Source organism: Hyperolius riggenbachi, chromosome 5, assembly GCF_040937935.1.
Source record: "Hyperolius riggenbachi isolate aHypRig1 chromosome 5, aHypRig1.pri, whole genome shotgun sequence".
NCBI classification, from domain to species: domain Eukaryota; kingdom Metazoa; phylum Chordata; class Amphibia; order Anura; family Hyperoliidae; genus Hyperolius; species Hyperolius riggenbachi.
Genome location: NC_090650.1, coordinates 335,308,946 through 335,329,842, shown reverse-complemented (window position 1 = coordinate 335,329,842; position 20,897 = coordinate 335,308,946). Strand labels below are relative to the sequence as shown.

Here is a 20,897-nt window from a genome sequence, read left to right as displayed (position 1 = left end):
CAATGCCAACTCACTGCTAGACCCACTCCAATCAGGATTTCGGCCTGCCCACTCAACCGAAACTGCTCTCACCAAAGTGGTCAACGACCTTGCCTTAGCTAAAGCTGAAGGCAAATACTCCATTCTCCTCCTCCTTGACCTGTCAGAAGCTTTTGACACAGTAGATCATCCCCTACTCCTCCAGTCCCTCCAGTCCTTGGACATTCATGATCTCGCCCTGTCCTGGCTTTCATCCTACCTCTCCAGCCGCTCCTTCACGACCGCCTTCAATGAGTCCTCGTCCACCCCCAACCACCTCTCGGTGGGAGTCCCCCAAGGTTCGGTCCTTGGCCCCCTACTGTTCACCCTATACACATCCTCCATTGGCAAGGTTATCTCCTCCATGGGTTTTAACTATCATCTGTATGCAGATGACACCCAGGTCTACCTCCACACCCCTGAAATATCCACCACTACCAGGTCTCCTCCTGCCTATCAGCCATCTCCTCCTGGATGTCCGCTAGGTTCCTGAAACTAAATCTAGACAAAACGGAATTTATGATCTTCCCACCACGGCCATGCACGAACCTCCCAGATGTGCATGTCACTGTTAACCACACTACCATTCGCCCTACCTCTCAAGCCCGCTGGCTGGGTGTCACCCTGGACTCCGCACTCTCCTTCACTTCCCACATCCAAAACCTCACAAAGTCCGGCAACTTCCACCTTCGTAACATCTGTAAGATTCGCCCTTTCCTGACCTCTGCCACCACCAAACTCCTCATCCATGCCCTCATAATTTCCCGCCTTGATTACTGCAATGCCCTGCTGTCTGGTCTCCCTATGACCCGAACAGCCCCACTGCAGTCCATCATGAATGCGGCAGCCAGAATTATCCACTGCTCCCATCGCTCCACCATGGCAGATTCCCTCCTAGAATCCCTCCACTGGCTTCCTATCCAGTCCAGAATCAGATTCAAGATACTGTGTCTGACCTACAAATCTGTCCACAAAACCTGTCCAACCTACATTTCCGATCTTACTCAGAGATACACACCTAGCCTCTCACTCTGCTCTTCCAATGAACTTCGCCTAGCCGCCCCTCGCATCACCCAGTCCCATGTACGCCTCCAGGACTTCTCAAGAGCTGCTCCAACACTATGGAACTCCCTACCTCCACCCATTTGGGCAGGCCCCTCCTTCAACATCTTCAAGAAAGCCCTCAAAACTCAGCTTTTCACTCTGGTCTACTACCCCTCACAAGTGCTCTGGTCCCCTACCATTCGTGTCCTTACCTCTCCCTCTAGATTGTAAGCCTTTGGGCAGGGTCCTCCTCCTTTTGTGTCCTACCTGATCTTGCACCTCCATTACTGTGCACCCATGCTATGCATCTGAGTGAACCTAACTTGCCTAATCTCCATGTTCCATCCAGTGACTGACTAAGCATTACCTGGTACTCATACTATGGTGTGTGATCTGGTTTTCTTATATTCCTGTATTGTCATATTGCTGTATGTCACCCCTAAATATTGTCTGTAACCTAAATTAATTAATGTTCAGCGCTGCGTAATATGTTGGCGCTTTATAAATTCAATAAATAATAATAATAATAATAATAATTTGAATCATTTTACTAAGGAAGCAGACTGGGTGAAATGACTAGCAGGACAGGACTTTCCCTGCACTGTACATTCTGTATGTTCCTGTTTCTTCCAGACAGACATCCATTCGGTTCACAAAAAAGATCCAGATCAAATGAACGATTCGTTCATGATCCGGACAACACTACAGTCCCACCATGAGTCTCCACAGTGCAGTGAATATTAATTAGCCATGTGGCTGGCCGCGGAGGAGGAGGGGAGACCTCCTCCTCCAACATTACTGAGCATGTGCAAACAGTCTAACGTGGCTTAGCCCAGCATAACGTAGAGCATGCAGCACTTTGTTTAAACGTGCTGCGTCACTATGTAACGCAACGTGTGCACTGTAAACAGCACATTGATTTTACAGTGCTGTGAGTTAGGCTGCGTTACTGGCTGCTGTAACGTGGGACTTTAACGTCCCACTGTGAAACCAGCCTTAATGTTAGGTGTTAGGGAGGAAGGGGACAGTTTGTTAATAATTTCCTAATGTGCAAAGGCATGTAATGGTGACTATTATACATTATGATATTATTATATTTATTCAAAACTAAGTCCTAACCTACTACAAGTATTATCTATGTCTACCAGGTCCTGACTTACCACACAGGAGCCTATAGGTACAGATGTTCTGGCACCTTAGACTTCGCCCTCCAAGAACCCCCTCTGAACCCACCTCAAGTGTGCTGGCTGGCCCAGCTGTCACTTCTCTCCTACTACGTTTGCCTGTCATAGGTATCTACAGGTCGCCCTTAGCATTAGGTTGCCGGAAGTACCCTCAATAACAAGTAGCTAGAGGAACCTCAGTATTAAGTAGCTAGAGGTGTTCCTGACTGAAGGGAGATGTCTTCAGTGGAATGCAGAGAGCAGGGTGAGTAACTTCTCATGTACACTGTCATCAAGACTCTGCATAGGGAAGGAGGGAGGGATGCGCTCGGGGAGGGGAGTGACTCGCCTTTCCATCAGGCGCCTGTAGTCACGTGCCTACAGTGCCTTATGGTAACTCCAGCCCTGATGTCTACCTTGATTCAGACTCCCCCAGGGTGTAGGAACGTTTATGAACTGATGACCCCATGGATTATTGCATTTAACAACACACCCCATTAGCAATGTACACTGAGCAAAAATATAAACACAACACTTTCAGTTTTGCTCCCATTTTGCATGAGCTGAACTCAAAGATCTGACACATTTTATACATGCACAAAAGACTCATTACTCTCAAATATTGTCCAAAAATCTGCCTAAATTTATGTTAGTCAGCATTTCTCCTTTGCAAGATAATTGATCACACCTCACGGGTGTGGCATATCAAGGTGCTGATTAGACAGCATGAATATTGCACAGGTGTGCCTTATGCTGGGAATACACAATGAGTTTTCTTGGCAGATTTACTTTCCGATCAATTTTCTGATTGTTTTCACGATCGATTTACTAATTTTTTTTTGATCGATTTCCATTCACTTCTATGAGAAAATCGATCAGAAAAACGATCAACATCAGATCGGACCTGTTGGAAATTATCTATCGAGCCATCTATCTGCCCAAAAAAATTATGGTGTATTCCCAGCATTAGACTGGCCACAAGAAAAGGCCACTCTGAAATGTGCACAGTTTTGCCTTACAGAACACCAGTCAGTATCTGATGTGGCCACCATTTGCCTCACGCAGTGCAACACATCTCTGTCACATAGAGTTGATGTAAAATGGGAGCAAAACCAAAAGTGTTGCCTTTATATTTTTGCTCAGTGTATTTCACCTGAAAAATGGCTATAGTTATTTACTCTGGGATTACTACAGCCCTGTCCCATAAATCATTTCTCCAAACAATACATATCAAATATAAATAAAATAAATAAAAGATAAATAAACGAGGCAAGGAAAACTCACCTCCTGGTAGCGGAGTACCGCAGAGCAACCGCTTTCATCCTCTGCAGTTTGGAATACGTGACTGTTGGAAAGTAGCATGTACAGCTCCATCCTGTATAACACAAAAGCAGGAATATGCAGTGACCACAATGCTGTGCAAGGAATAGGGGCTCCAGAATTTTAAGATGCACTCTACAGTTTTATGTTTTCGTTTGGCATGAACTCCCTTAGAATTAGAGTTCAGCACAACTAGATTTTTTTCTGCAGTATAACAAAGTCTGCATTTCGTCTGTATTATTCCTAAATGAACCCGAGATCAAAATAAACTGATGAGATAAACAATTGTAGTTATTCTCTTACTCCTAAAATGATCTTTTTTAGATATCCCATGGTTTTATTTTATAATTAAACATTTACAAAGTAGATTTGACCAGTGGTGTACGTAGGGCATTTGTCACCCGGTGCTGGTTATTATAAGACACGACTCCCCCCCCCTCAAAAAAAAGGAGCGACTGTAGCATACTAAGCGTGCCACGGTGGGTAATGCCAGGTATAGGTGCTCCCTGTATAGTAAAGTGGGCAGCAGTTCACCAGAAATCGTAAAGTGGGCAGCATTTCACCAGAAATCGTAAAGTGGGCAGCATTTCACCAGAAAATAATCGTAAAGTGGGCAGCATTTCACCAGAAATTAATCGGAAACTGAGCAGCATTTCAACATAAATTAATCGTAAAGAGAGCAGCGTTTCACCAGAAAATAATCATAAAGTGGACAGCATTTCACCAGAAAATAATCATAAAGTGGACAGCATTTCACCAGAAAATAATCATGAAGTGGACAGCATTTCACCAGAAAATAATCGTAAAGAGAGCAGCATTTCACCAGAAATCGAATGTGGACAGTATTTCACCAGAAAATAATCATGAAGTGGACAGTATTTCACCAGAAAATAATCATAAGGTGGACAGCATTTCACCAGAAAATAATCGTAAAGAGATCAGCATTTCACTAGAAATCGTAAAGTGGGCAGCATTTCACCAGAAAATAATGGTGAAGCGGGCAGCATTTCACCAGAAAATAATCGTAAAGTGGGCAGCATTTCACCAGAAATTAATTGTAAAGTGGGCAGCATTTCACCATAAAATAATCGTAAAGAGATCAGCATTTCACCATAAAATAATCGTAAAGAGAGCAGCATTTCACCATAAATTGAATGTGGACAGTATTTCACCAGAAAATAATCATGAAGTGGACAGCATTTCACCAGAAAATAATCATGAAGTGGACAGCATTTCACCAGAAAATAATCGTAAAGAGATCAGCATTTCACTAGAAATCGTAAAGAGGGCAGCATTTCACCAGAAAATAATGGTGAAGCGGGCAGCATTTCACCAGAAAATAATCGTAAAGTGGGCAGCATTTCACCAGAAATTAATTGTAAAGTGGGCAGCATTTCACCATAAAATAATCGTAAAGAGAGCAGCATTTCACCATAAAATAATCGTAAAGAGAGCAGCATTTCAACAGAAATTGTAAAGTGGGCAGCATTTCACCATAAAATAATCGTTATGCGGGCAGCATTCACCAGAAAATAATGGTTATGCGGGCAACAGTCACCAGAAAATAATGGTTATGTGGGCAGCATTTGCCAGAAAATAATCGCTATGTGGGGAGCATTCACCAAAAAATAATCGCTATGTGGGGAGCATTCACCAGAAAATAATCGCTATGTGGGGAGAATTCACCAAAAAATAATGGCTATGTGGGGAGCATTCATCAGAAAATAATCGCTATGCGGGCAGCATTCACCAGAAAATAATCGCTATGTGGGCAGCATTCACCAGAAAATAATCGGTATGTGGGCAGCATTCACCAGAACATAATCGTTATGGGCAGCATTCACCAGAAAATAATCGCTATGTGGGGAACATTCACCAGAAAAGAATCGCTATGTGGGCAGCATTCACCAGAAAATAAACCTGTTAAAAAAAAAAATTCACTCCCCTGGCTGGCCTCTGACGCGCAGCTCCCCCGCGATCCTCCAGCAACGATCCTCCTGCAGCCAGTGTAAATCTCCCATGCTGACAGGCGCCCGAAGCCCTGTACTGAAGACACAAATAGCCTCCAGTGCAGGGCTTTGTCAGCCATCTTCCCGTAGCCCTGCTCTGCCTCCGGGAGGCAGTCCCCACAGAGAGTTCAACACCTGGGGGGTCCTGGGCGGGCAGCGGGAAAGAGAGGCAGAAGGAGGAGACCCAGGTGAGGGAGGGGGGATCTGTCCCCTACCCCTCCTTCTAGCGCTGCTCTTCCCCTACCATGGGGGGTCGTGGCGACACCCCCTTGAGTGTCAGTCACCCGGGGTGCCACACCCCCTGCGGCCAATCGTAGGGACGCCACTGGATTTGACAATTATTTCTGCTGTTTCCAATCTGCTCTGGATTGATCAGGAGCAGTTTGGATACAGATAATAATGAGGACAGCCAACATTGGTAATGAAGGGAAAGTGAAGCATTCACAGAGCAGGGTGCAGGGCTGTGCTCATACCTGACTCTATTAAGTTCCCCAGAGCTGCTCCATGCTCTGTACACACATTGCTGCTCCATCCAAAGTCAACTGTAGCCGGGAAAGAAAGGAGGCAGTGCTGTGAGCTGCAGGATGCCTGCAGATATTCTGATGTCTCAACCTGTGGCTGTCCCCAGACACTGCACCAGCCCTGGTCTGAGGGGGGATTCTGGGCAGCTGTAACCCCCCCCCCCCCTGCCTTTGCCTATGAATAGGGAGGTAAGTCCACCACTACCTCCCATTTTTAAACTGTTTTTAGTGCATTTTAATTTTCTTTGCGCCTCATTTCCTTCTCCCCTTTCCTAAGGGTGCATACGCACATCCAATTTTGACTAGCCAATGATTGGACAATGTTACTACCTCCATGTAGTATGAAGTTCAACAGATTTTGAATACTATGAACAGACTGTGTAGGTAAACTCTCATACTACATGGAAGTGGTAAAATTGGCCAATCATTGGACAATCAAAATTGGATGTGTGTACGAGGCTTTAGTCTGAATGCAGCCCCTTGCAGTGACATGATTGGCAACTGGGGTGAGTTGGTTGCTGTCCCCACTCAGATCACTCATCCCTGCTGAATGCAGTTGCTTCTTCCCCTTTCTTCTCATAAGAGAGAGTGCGTTCAGACTAAAGGACTGCAGAGAAGGAATTAGCATCAACAATATAGCGAGGATATCAACAAATCAAATGCAGAAAAAGTCCAGATAACCAAAAAATATGAAGTTGACTTACACAAATTCACAAAAGTTTATAAACAGTGGTAGCAGTATATCCATCCATCAACAATAATGTGATACATAGGGCCCACCAAGCGCTTTATTTATGTATAGCTTTTATTTTTCAGGTGACAACGCCGGCTTGTCTCGGGTTGAATTCCCGTCTTCAGGCTATATATATATATATATATATATATATATATATATATATATATATATATATATATATATATATATGATGTGTATCTGGTTCAATAATCGTAAAAACCAAATGATGAATAAACAATTGCATCTGGACAGAACAAAGCCAGGAAAGACCACTGGGACTGGGAATGATCAGCAACGATGTGACTTGACCAAAGCAGGGAGTGGTCAGGAGGAAGAGGGGGAATTAGCAACAACAGGAAGTCTGCCGGTAGGGGACCAGTAAAATTTGACTGATGCGGTAGGGTTACTTTCTTTTTTATTACTAAAACTAAAAATGTTTACAAAATACATTTATCATAAAGATTTTCAGGGGAAAAAATCCCCTAAACGTAGGATATAAGCATGTGCAGGTAGAGCCCCACAAAGTACCTGTGCCACATACAGATGGCTACCAGGCAGAGAGATCACAAATGCCTACTGCATACAAACACAACATACTGTGAACTGATTCACCACACATAAATTATTTGCATTTACAACAGTAAAAATGCAAGCATTACAATTTAGCCATTTTTAGAAAGAACGCTCATTATATTTGCACAGTGCATACTCTCAGGCGGGGTTGCATTGCTCAGAGGAGTAGAGGCGTAAGAATAGCAGGCTTGTGAAAAAAAAAATTAGTTACAAAGTATATGCAGAATGCTAACCGGAATATTATTCTGGATTCATACAGGTCACCAGAGGTGTTTATGTAACTTTCCATGGAGAATAGAAGACTGATGGAGTAAGGAAGAAAAATAGACAAATTCCTTCTTATATAGATCAAACTTAGAATTCCATGCAGAATGACTTATTGCAAAGCTACTCTAGTCCTACATCAGTAATCCCACACTTACGTTTCCTATAAAACTGTATCCATTTATCATAAACACTGTGGATTAGGGAACAATTATTGCTTAATTAGTGCAAGTGCTCCAGAGATATACATCTGTTCTTCAACCTAAAGAACATTTTTCATGTTATACCCAGTTCCCCCTTGTTGTTGAGGCTAAAGTAAACATATGTGGAAGGCTAATCTATTGCTCCTATATATTTCTAGCATTAGTTATTAGTTAAAGCTAATATAACTCTGTTTAAAAAAAAAAAAGGCAGCTACTCACCTAAGGAGAGGGAAGGCTCGGTCCTAATGAGCCATCCCTCTCCTCTCCCGGTGCCCCCAGGGCTGCGCTGGCTCCTCCGTCGCGTACCCCGCCGAGGGGACTTTCGAAGTCTTCGGGAGCCAAGTCCTCCCGAAGACAGGCGGCGCACATGCGAGTGCATCATAGAGGGTGCGTGCGTGCATGCGCAGTGTAGAGTATCTGACTTTTTAACAAAAAAAACAGTTCCCTTTAGCTTTAAATAGCAAAACCTAGCAAAAACCATAACAAAAAACAATGATTCAGGTTATCCTCTCTAATTTTCCTAGTGAGTTACTGACGCTTAGAGTCAACTACTTTCTCTTGCTGATAAAGTCATGTTTGACATAACGCATAGGGTGGAGGAGTCACATGCTATCTAAACTATGATTTGCATTGTGGGTCATGCATGTTTCTTTGCAAGAATGTGTTTTAGTGTAGCATTTGATGTTTTGTAATAAACTAATTCCAGGATACCGCACAAGCGGAAGCTTTTTTGCTTCCTTGCCCATTTCCTCCTGCTGTTATCTTTTGAAGATCTCTTTGAAGAAAACCAGAGAGGAAGCACCCTCATGTATTTTATTACATTTATCAGTGGGAACATGACAGTAAACACCTATCCTGCTTTTAGTTTCATTCTTATCTGCTTAATTAGTCTATTAGCAGCTGTGATAAGAATCCCTGACTGGCTCAGTCTAGGTTTGACCTGGAATCATTATAGCTGAGTCACTCTTCTGTGGAGTCTTTTCAAGTCCAAGCCAGCCACCTCCTGGCTCAGATTTCCTGCTTTGCACACTGAGAGCTGTGATATCATGGGAGGGGCTGCTCCTGCTGAGAGAGAAGCTCTGAAACAGACAAGTTTTCAGAGCAATATGCAATATGATCTGTGTGTTCTGTGTGCACTCTGTCTGCATAGATACTGATGATGACTGCAGTTTCATTCCTATGAGAGACACTTCCTACAGGCAGCTGCACATCATACCAAAATGAAAGCACACAGATGAAAGGCTGCAGCAGCCTTTCTTATATAGCCTAGATAGCAGCCTAGTCTCATATAGCCTAGACAGCACATCCAGAACAACTCATAACCCGGAAGCAGAAGGGATATGAGCCGGCGGCCATATTTGATTTTTCCTGGAGCGATAATGGATAAAAACACTAAAAAAGGCACACCAGAGCGGCAAAATTATCAGGTAGAGCATTTATTCTTTACAAGCTTATAAGCTAGGGCCATGTAGATTTGGAGTTTTTTTTCTCACTAAATAATAAAAACCATCATTTAAAACTGCATTTTGTGTTCAATTATGTTATCTTTGACTAATAGTTAACGGTTTTTGACAAGCAGAAACATTTAAGTGTGACAAACATGCAAAAGAATAAGAAATCAGGAAGGGGGCAAATAGTTTTTCACACCACTGTATGTATCATAGTCTAGGGCCAATTTAGGGGGAGGTCAATTACCCCTATCTGTATGTTTTTGGGATGTGGGAGGAAACCAGAGTGACTGGAGGAAACTCCCGCAGACACAAGGAGAACAGATGGTGCCCTGGCTGGGATCGAACCGGGGACCCAGTGCTGCAAGGCAAGAGTGCTAACCACTATGCCACTGTATGTGAATGTGTAATTGCCACATCCAGAAGATTTCTCTCTGAGTACCGTCTGCTTGCTTATTGTGAAGGTCGGTGGCTGTATATATAGCCTAAAGAATAATTGCTTATTTTACAATATTCGTTTATAAATTATTTGATAATTTTTGCTCATTGTAAAATCTTATTAATCTGATTTACATTTTTAAAATTTTCAGAGATTCCAGCACATTTACTGCTGGCAAGGTGAATCACTGTGGATATTTTCCCCTTCTGTGAAGTGAGCAGGAACATCACAAGATCACGCAGACTGTTCTGGGGAGGGAACAACAAGTAATGGTAGAAATGTCTAGCACACACTATTTATGAGCCAGAAAAAGTAGCAAGATCGCTTAGTGTAGTTAGGTGGGTGATGCCAGCCGTCGTAAATAAGTCTTATGAAAATAGCAGCACCTGCTGAGTAATAAGCTACTCAGGAGAGGCTGGTATTCTCTGCTTTGGGGAATAATGCTGCATGACATCATGGCTTTGGAGCGGGTCAATTGGGCGCAAGGATCAGCAGGCATCTAATAGATGCCTTAGGTAAGTATCGGTAATTGAATGCCCAAGCAGTGAGTCCATTGGTTACAAGTATTGCAGTATGCGGTACTTCTAACCGATTGGCTGCAAAAGTAGGGAGCTACCGTAATTGAGGAATCACTCATCTACTTTGTAGATGATCAGCTACAAATATTGTCTGATTCAGCACCAGAGTCGGGTAAGTGTTAGGCACTAGGAAGGGGGGGGGGGGGGGGTAGTGCCAGGTAAGTGCATATTTTTACTAGCGGCACCACCTGGCAGTGGCGCCCAACTCATGCAGCAGCTAGGCTAAGCATCTCTGGGACGGCGGGGTTACATACCAATATTCAGCAATATATAGCTATAAGAAGCTTTTCTGATGCGAAAACCAGAACAATTAAGGTATAAATAGGTCTCCTGAATATTTTTTTACGTTTGGCTATGAGTTATTAACGTTCCTCTTTGAGCTCCATCGACATGGTTTTGCACACATCAAATCCATAGTTATTGGATACACACCACCTCACCACCCCATGCACTGCCACTCTAGCCTGGACTCAGACTATCTCCTCCAATCTGTCCTGGAATCAAATGTAACTTGCACCAAAGACTCTTTCAAAAAATAACCTTTATTAATTGCATCTCCACACACTGGAAGTAGCAATAATTGGAAAAGATTGCTTTTTAGAGCACCACTGTAATCTATTTCAAGCCATGCATTGAAATAGATAGAAATGGAGTACAGTGACACTCACAACAAAAAAAGGTGCATAGGTAATACCTTCAGTGACTAACTGTACAAGATTTCCTTGCCAACTGTTGAAACGTTAAAGGTCCACTATAGCAAAAAAAAAAAAGTAAGCAGTTAAAATCTGACAGAACTGACAGGTTTTGGACTAGCCCATCTCCTCATGGGGGATTTCCTGTTTTTTTTTTTTCCCCAAAAAAGCATTTCCTGAATGGCAGTAAAGAATATGAGTAAACCCATAAGCATAGCCAATACAATGGCTCACAAATATCATGTAGGGAAAATGAAATGTCATGAAACACTTCAGCCACTCACTTCTAGTCAGTAGCTAAGGTCCGAACTGTTATATATCCCACATTTGACAGATGTAAATTTTGAACTCAATGTCATAATGTTTAATGTTTTCCAATTTGAAGATAATCACAGTTGCATATCTTATGGTGCCCATACATGGTACAATTTTTTCATTTTTTTTGTTTAGATAGTTTTGTTGGATTATTCCGTTAGATCGAATACAAAGATTTTTCCAACATGTCCGATTGGATTTCTATTGAAAAAACGGGATAATCAATTCTTTTTTCTTGATCAATAAAAGATTATTTTAAACTTTCATTTGATTCAATTGTTTTGGTCGACTAAACAGGAAAATGGAACGTTTTTATTGTACCATGTATGGGCTTTAGAATTTTCTAAGGTTCTACAGGTTGGGGGAAACTAAAGATAAAAAGGGTTTTGGATTATTTGGATTTATTAATAAAAATGTTCATATGCGCTTTGAGTCCTATGGGAGAAAAGCGCTTTACAAATGTTATTGTATTATTGTATTGTTTATCAATGTGTACGTGACAGCAATCCCATTGCCAGAAGTGTGTGTGTGTGATCGCACCCGGGTAAGTGTTGGAAGCACTAGCCACCCCATAACAAAATGTATGAAGTTTGTTCTAAATGTCGAGGGTCACCAATGTTCTATTATGATCTCCAGCACTGGAGAACACTTATTAATCACACAAAAGAAATAGATGTGCCTGGCACTCAGTAGTGGGGGTGGAAATTGGTCCCTGCACCTTTTGAAAAGCAACTCCGTCTGTTAAGCTTCACTGCTCAGCAATATGTGTAGAGGCGTGCATCCGGGCCAACATGGGCAACTGAGGATATGTAGTACATATGAGGCGGTCCGTGCACTGCGTCTTTAAATCACATTTATTATCCAAGGTTATCACCAGCAGACATCGACATAGTATGCGTGTTCACAACATGTATGAAGCGGAACAATTTGACCTGTGTCCAAGACGGATGCGGGGGTGTGACCAGGGGATGAGAGGACGGCACAACAGCCGTTTCACGCCGGTGTGGCGCTTGCTCACGTGCGTATGTCCTTGGGCAATGGCGGCGCGTTCGGACCTCTGTGATGTAGACAGGAGGCCCCGCCCATCGCGTTCGCCATTGGTCCGCGGAACTGTGATGCGATAGTGACTGGGCTAAAGGGGAGGGGACGGGCCGTGTCATGTGACGTGTCATGTGTGTCCTGTGAGTGACAGGGGAAACCCTTCTACTTTGGACCAATGGTTGTGCAGGGGGGAGGATCGCCTTGATACGGCGAATACAACAAGACTGCGTTACATAAACAACATTGTGCACACTGCAATAAACATTTGCCAAAGAACAATGGCATGTTGGAAACTGTGTCAACACATTGTTAACTTAAAATAATGCTTTAAACCATGTGATAATGAAAAAAGTGATCCATTATAAAAGGGTAAAGTCCATCCCATCTATACACATTCCTATGATTGCACCTATACCCCATGATTCTTTTGATGTCTGCTGACATAAGAACCCTCTTTGTTTACCTTTATTAAATACTATAGATTAAAAAGGAAGAAGACCGCCTCAATTCCCATTCTAAAATCAACATGCGGATTGGAAAGCACATGGAGAGAAGGAAACAAAAATCAGAGGGGGGCCCCCGAAAACAAAAGGGCTGCCTAAAACCCATCCAAACCTAAAAGCCCTGTCGAGGGCTATTTTATCCCCTACCCTTGTGTTTAATCCTACCAGGGTACCGGGGTGGGGGCCAGGGTGGCATAAAGTGCGTACCCCCAATGCTCACTAGAAAAAGTAAGCTGGGAGCGTAATTATACAGCAAGAAAGGGGGAAGGGGAGAGTCCAAAGGATCCCCAGAGATTGGTGTGGCGTCCAAGCGGTGCACGCCCGACCTCCCAGGGGCAGGACAGGGGTGCACCGGGCACGACAGTGCAGACAGGGAGGAATTCGTGCATTAGGGGGGACAATCACCGGGGCAACTTCGTCTCCCCTCCGTGACGTCCTTTGTTCCCTATTTTATATGCAGGAAAAGGTGGCACTACCATCAATATATTGGTGGCAATATCTGTCCACTCTCATCCCTGTATTGCACCTGTCACCCGGCTGCCCCCATGTGATCCATGTCCCCCAAGTGGGTACCCGTGCATCCCCTCCCCTTTAGCCCAGTCACTATCGCATCACAGTTCCGCGGACCAATGGCGAACGCGATGGGCGGGGCCTCCTGTCTACATCACAGAGGTCCGAACGCGCCGCCATTGCCCAAGGACATACGCACGTGAGCAAGCGCCACACCGGCGTGAAACGGCTGTTGTGCCGTCCTCTCATCCCCTGGTCACACCCCCGCATCCGTCTTGGACACAGGTCAGATTGTTCCGCTTCATACATGTTGTGAACACGCATACTATGTCGATGTCTGCTGGTGATAACCTTGGATAATAAATGTGATTTAAAGACGCAGTGCACGGACCGCCTCATATGTACTACACTTATTAATCAGACCTGTTTTCTCTAAGCAATGTGTCAAACTGGAGAAAGCAGCGCTGCTGCATTCATCAGTGGTAGAGGTAGGCTTTGGTGGCATACTGTGCAAATGTAGGAACGGCAGAGCCCATCTGTACTTCAGGTGTAGCAAGTGAGAAGGAGAAATATGGGATCTACATGTGATCAGCTGAAGCTTGAAACAAGTGGTTTGGTGGCATGCGGACATGGAAGTCTTCTTACAGCTCCAGCATCTTTTAGTTAACATTGTTCAGTAGAAAACAGGCCTCTTAATAGCCCCTTAATAGCTTCTATAAATATCCCATTGTTACTTGAGACCTTGACAGTCTGCAGCAAAATAATAAGCAATATATGCATAGTAGATACCCCTCAAGTCAAAATTGTTGTGTTCAGTAGTCACAGAAACAGGATAACTGAAACTAGGTTTATTTAGAGGAATATTTCTTCATTCCGTGTTCCTAGCCAAGAACAGGATCCATAACAGGAACCAACAAACCACAACAGTCCAGATAATCTTCTGCAGCAATACAAGCAGAACAGTGCCATCTATAGGCGAGATGTATAAACATTACAAAAATGTCAATATGTTATCTACAAGCTGAATCTCTTTGGTTCCCAAAAGCCACATCAAGTTTCAACATTAAAGCAACCCATTTAAATGAATCTATTCAGGCAGGCAGTTGAAATATTTCACCTTCACATATCCTAATGAGAACATATTCCATAAAACCAAGCCGAGATGTAAGATGCCTCCTAATAGAAGTACATTTAGTACATACGGTGGCTTCCTCTCACCCTGAGCGGGGATCATCATTTGTCACATAGTTAAGCTCTGAGTATCACTACTATAAAGAGGTTTATAGGTTGACAGGCATATATTTCAAGCCTTCGCAATATCTCAAAAATGCAAGAACAGCTTGTAAACTGGAGCTTTATGGTATGCGACATGCTTTATTAGGAGACAGGAGTGGGAAAAAACATGAAAGTTTGTATTCTATGGGCCACAAACTTTTCTACTGGTATAGCTGAAAGCATTATAAAGATGTTCCCTTTTCTGATTTGGAAATAGTCTAAAACAGCAGTTCCTTGCTTCAGCAGTTTTGTTGGCTTGTAATGAAGAGCACTGCTCTAAGCAACTTCCACCGAGAATTACCCAAAGTGTTTTAGGAAACGCAAGCACATTTTGGCTACTCATAAAAGCATATGCAAACGTAAAAAGGAAATTGAGTATTTATGATAGAAATATAAGAATGTCACACTTCACCGCAGTAAGAAGGATCAGTTAGATCTGGGTCAATGTCAATTAATTTCTCTCTTTTTTTCGACAGTGTCATATATAATAGTCACATCATGGAAATCCTGCCCGGCACATCATCAGCTGTAATATAGCTTATGAAATATTTCTGGCACATCAGTGCGACACAGAGAAGTGCTCGGCCACTGATTAGGATTTAAGTCCCGCCAGTGACATTCTGCTTCCTCTGTTTCGCTCTAGGAAAGATGAAAGGCGTTTTGCTTGTGAAAGCCTATTAGCGCCATGCTTTGGAAGCGAGCTTTGTGCCGTTATACTTCCAAAAAAATGCACATAATTGCATAATGACTATCCCTGTGCCTATCTGTCATACAACACCGTAATCAACCAGAACACAAGCTTCGGTGAGTATTCTGGGGTATTAACTGAGGAAGTCAAATGTCTCCACTTTACAGAAGTCTGATTCTCAAATAGTCAAACGCTTTCTGCTGTTATACGAGTAATCAGAAATACATGCAGGTGTGAAAATAAACACAGATTATAAATAGGGACGATATACAGGATCTCTGTGCAGACGCTGCTGTATACTTTATACAAATACTGGCTACATTTTTCTTCATATTCATGATTTATAGTGATACAGTAAACCCCCCATTATTCACAACTCAGTTAACCAGAAATCTCAAGCAACCAGAAAACAAATTTTGGCTCCGCAGAAGGCATACATCTACTTTTACACTTCTGTATACAATAATATACCTCTGTCACATTAAGTTAAGTCTGTCTTTTGTCTTTAATTTGTTTTTAATTACTGTATTTCAACATTAATATAGAGTTTATGATAAGCATACAGTGTGGGGTAAAGTACTGTTTTTTTGTTAGGCCTATTTTTAACATCCAACCTCAAGAATCCTTATATTACACTATCCGGCATCAGCCAATCCTGGTGCTGGATAATGGGGGTTTTACTGTGCTCTCTCAAGAGTGGGAAGTGTTCTGCAATACTGCAAATCAAGACAAGACACAGAACATTTATATGGTGCTTTTCTCCTGGTGGTCTCGAAGCGCCAGAGCTGCAGCCACTAGGATGCGCTCTATTGGCAGCAGGGGTGTATCTGGGTAATATAGAGCCTATGGCAAACACTGAAATTGCGCCCCTTCCCTGGTTAGAGCCCCCTTCTTCTCTGAAAACAGCATCCTTTCTTGTGTACATGTCTTATGGCTGCCTGTGTTCTTTGGTTTGGGATATTGCTAAAGTTACCTTTTTGGAAATGTCTCTTCTCATTTCCTCTCTATCCTCTTCTAACACTAAGCCAAGTGCACCCGTCATACATAAATTAAGTAGCCATGTTTCCCAGATTTAATCTAATCTTAGGTCTGAATGATGGGAAGGAATAGGGGCAGGCATGGGGCGCAACACAGGGGGAGACATGGGGGGCAGCACAGGGGCAGGCATGGGGCGCACATCACAGGGGCAGGCATGGGGCGCACATCACAGGGGCAGGCATGGTGGCACAGTACAGGAGAAGACATGGCGCCCATGGTGCTGTGACGCCCATGGCAAGAGCCATGCCTGCACCCCTCTAGATACGCCTCTGATTGGCAGTAGCAGTGTTAGGGAGTCTTGCCCAAGGTCTCCTTACTGAATAGGTGCTGTCTTACTGAACAGGAAGAGCAGAGATTTGTACCTTGGTCTCCTGTGTCAGAAGCAGAGCCCTTAACCAGTACACTGTCCAGCAGATGTGGTGATTTTGAAAATATAGCACTAGATCTACATGTGGAGGTGTATCACAGACAGTAGAGAGGAATGTTCTGAAGTAGATGCTCAGGAGACAAAAAGGAAGACCAAAAGCCCCAAACAATGTAGTAAAGCAGGCCATACACACCTCCATTTTCCCCAGAAGATTGGATCACCCTAAACTAATCTGGCAGAAATCTATAGCACATCAAGCCGCATCATTCATAATTTTGATAGATTTGAGGGCGAAAATCGAAAGGGAATGGAACGTTTCGGTCCATCGGGAGCGGTAGGGGAGCAACGGCCCATGGCATTACACTCTATCAACGCAATGCAACAAGGCGGTTTGATAAATGTTCAGTAGATTTCACGGTGAAATCTATTGAAAATCTGTGTGCTGTGCATGGTGGATTCAATCCCTCTCTGATCAGATTGAGATTAGAGAGGGATTGATCTGTTTGCCTCATTGGGTGGCAATCAAAGCATGTATGGCTAACTTAAGTCACAAAATATGATGGGTGATAAAAACACAAACATCTGGCTATGCACAAGTAAGGGTTGCCAAGCCAGGAAACCAACTAATGGGGCTAGTGGGGAACACTAGCCTGTCCCTCCTCCGGTCAAAGAGGAACCAGTCTTGTTACACTCCCAAAGCTGTAAAAATGGGTTAAAAATTCAACTTCCAAACTCAAGGTAGGCAAGTAAATATAACTAGGTAAGTAGGCACCAAAAATATAGAAAGTTATAAACAACTTAAAATGGAGGAAACAGTAGACTTACTTATTGAGCTAACTAAGCATATCATTACCTTTTCTAATCACTTTATATTTGTGGTCTTCTTACTTAGTTGTTCTTATAAAAAGTGGCGTCACCAGCACAGGATAGTCCAGTGGCGGGGCACCTAGAACCATCTACCATCTTGTCCACAAACTGCTGATGGCCATGGCGGATTTGAGGCTGCTTCCACCCAGGACACATTGAAGGGCTTCATGCCCAGCTATATGCTTGTTTACAATTACACAGTAAGTATATTTTTATTTCAACTTTTATCCTAATAAAACTTTACAGAGCGCTACTTTTCTCTGCCTTTCATTAAAACAATGAAAGTTTTGCACAGTAGGCTCATATCTATTTTGAAGTGACACTGATGCGGAAAAAAAATGATGATATAATGAATTGTTTGTGTAGTACAGATAATTGATAGGACATTAATAGCAAGGAAAAGAGTCTTACATTTTTATTTTTAGTTATATAGCTTTTTTTAATAGCATTGCATCATTCTGTCATATATGGAGTTTACAAAACCACACTCTGTATTTTAAATGAAACACAGCAGAGCTAATGAGCCTTTGAACTGTCCTGCAGTGAAACCTTATCTAAATCTGCCGCTCACCGTTTCTTTGATGTACAAGTGCTTCAGAAAACAGCACTGTAGCTGACCTAAGTGGCCGGAGAGCTCAGAGAAGCTTTTTTGCATAGATAACAAGTGATTTTTTTTAACTCTTCCTGTACTATAAACAATATGAGACTTTTCTTTGCTACTAACATTCTATTTCGTAGCTGTACTACTCATACAATTCACTATCTCATAAGTAGTGCTGCTCAAATCCGGATCCGGGAGAAACCCAGATAGTTGCTATCCGGATATCTCCCGGTAAACCTGTGTGGGCTGGGCGGGGGGTCCAGCTTACCTGTCTGACGTCTTCTTCATCCGTCCCTGGCGCCTCCCACGATGCTTTCCACACGCATCAAGTGACTACAAACACTTCCTCCTTCAACTCGGAAGGAGGAAGTGTTTGTAGTCACGTGACCGCCGCGTGAAACGCATCGTGGGAGGTGCCAGGGACGGACGAAGAAGACATCAGACAGGTAAGCTTGACCCCCCGCCCAGCCCGCACAGGTTTACTGGGAGATATTCGGATAGCAACTATCCGGGTTTCTCCCGGATCTGGATTTGAGCAGCCCTACTCATAAGTTTATTTTCACTTCAGACTTCCTTTAAAGAGGAACTATCAAAGAAACTGTAATTTTGTAAACCCCACATACCTATAGAGCGTTATGCCTGTAACAATAGAAAGCTTTTCAGAAGTCTCTTATCACAGCCTGTGTGAAAAAAAAACAAAAAAACCTTGTGTATCATCTTGCCTCGGCATTGGGGCTAGAGCTGTACCATGTAGATAGGTTCCACATCTCTGTCACTATTCACATAGAAATGATTTACGGTTTGTTTCTGCCTGCCTGCTTTCTCATATGAGAATAGCTGAGGGATTTTCAGCTACAGAGAAGGATCTGAAGAGAGAGACCTGTACTTGCGTGTGTTTGTGTGTGTGTCCCCATTCAGAATGAGCCCTCCCTGGCTGCAATCGCCGTTTACACTGTGTGAGACAGACAGAGACACAGGAGCAGCTGATGTGTTATTTACGCGCTATTTGCAGCTATAGTTCTGCTTTCTATCATTCTGAACACATTTTACTCACACAGTATTACAGCCTTTGCAGATTGTTTCTGTATGCTGGATATGCTGGAAACAGTCCTCCATAGTAATGCCCACAATGAAAACTTCTCTGTAATTGTCATATTCTCTTCACATAAAATGAAAAGCTTTTGTATTGCGATTTGCTACTAATTACTGGAAATATGTGGCATTTAGAATTTTAGTTAACTTTGATAGATGTCCTTTAAGTTATTCTATCACACTGGAGTTGAATACAACAAACTAACGCTATAAAGGCAACCACACATTTACACCTTAAGTTTACTTTGCTTTTTCATATAATCTTTTATAACACACAGCTGGTTCAAGTGTAAAGCAAATTGATGGCAAAGTGATGACTTCATTCGCCACCAATATCTGCTGCTGGTATAGCAGAATGTGGTATATTCGGTCTCTGCACCTGCTGAGGCCTGTGCTCTACCTGCACACACAGCCCAATAAACAGAATTATAAATGATGTTTACAGTCACTGGCTGAGATGCTAGTGCTCTGGACCACCTAGCTAGAGCTGTGTACTTTTATTGAAAACAAGCCTGCCACACGCTTCTGCTGAAATGGAAGCAAATCTGAAATACAGTTATTAAGGCTTCATTCATGATTGTTAGCGCAGCAGGAAATCATACTGTGTGGGCACATATTTTAATCTAGGTCCAATTTCATTCGCTAAACCACTACCTTGTGGTTTTCTATTGCAAAAAAAAATCCTATGTGCACAGTTTTAATACCCTTGGACCCGAAGTGGTAATGTAGCAGAAAAAATAAGCTTCTTTATTGCAAGTTGAAAAATAAAGTTACAACCTAGAATGAGAACACACATGGGGTGATTTACTAAAGCAGATAAGAAATAAAATGAAGCCATGCTCACTTAAAATATTCAATCATGAGCAGGAGATTTACTAAATAAGATGCAAATACGATGCAGTGACAGGATATTGGGCTCGATTCACAAAGCGGTGCTAACCCAGTTAGAGACTTTAGGCATGATAACCATTGCACCATGCTGGTGAAAAGCCAGTTTAGGCATGATAAGTTTAGGTGTGATAAGTTTAGGTGTGATAAGTTTAGGCATGCTAAGTTTAGATAAGTGTAGATAGTGTGCAAAGTCCCGCACGCAAAGCAGCGCCATTAAACTCTATGCGATGTGCACCAGACTTTGCTAGCGCAAAACTTTTGATCAGCTGTGCACTGCGGTGCTAACGCAGTTGGTGCTTAAACTTATCATGCCTAAACTTATCACACCTAAACTTATCATGCCTAAACTTATCACACCTAAACTTATCATGCCTAAACTGAGTTTAGGCATGATAAAGGGCTTTTCACCAGCGTGCTAACTGTTAGCACCGCTTTGTGAATCAGGCCCATTGTGTTTACTTCATACATCCAATAGTGTGTGAGGGAATTTGAAAAAAAAAAACTTTTCTGCTTGATTAGATGCGTGAAGGGTTTGATATCCAATACTTCTCACTTCACCTACCCTTTAGTAAAATTGCCACATAGCATTTTAATTACAATACATACAGTGCGCCTATTTTTTCTCTGTTATCGAAGCACATTTTAAATATTTATATTTTATTTCAGCTGTGAATGTTGTGTCTAAACAAATTCAAGTATAA

General features: G+C 42.7%; 1 protein-coding gene across 3 annotated transcripts in view; it reads right to left on the bottom strand.

Moving 5' to 3' along the window:
* LOC137517724 (chloride channel protein C-like) overlaps window positions 1-20,897 on the bottom strand; it is a 187,748-nt gene that overhangs the window by 13,398 nt on the left and 153,453 nt on the right. For all 3 annotated transcript variants that reach the window (XM_068234745.1, XM_068234747.1, XM_068234746.1), the window contains exon 18: window positions 3,510-3,600. In XM_068234745.1, the coding sequence (XP_068090846.1) occupies window positions 3,510-3,600 (91 nt within the window). The remainder of the gene's footprint in view (window positions 1-3,509; window positions 3,601-20,897) is intronic.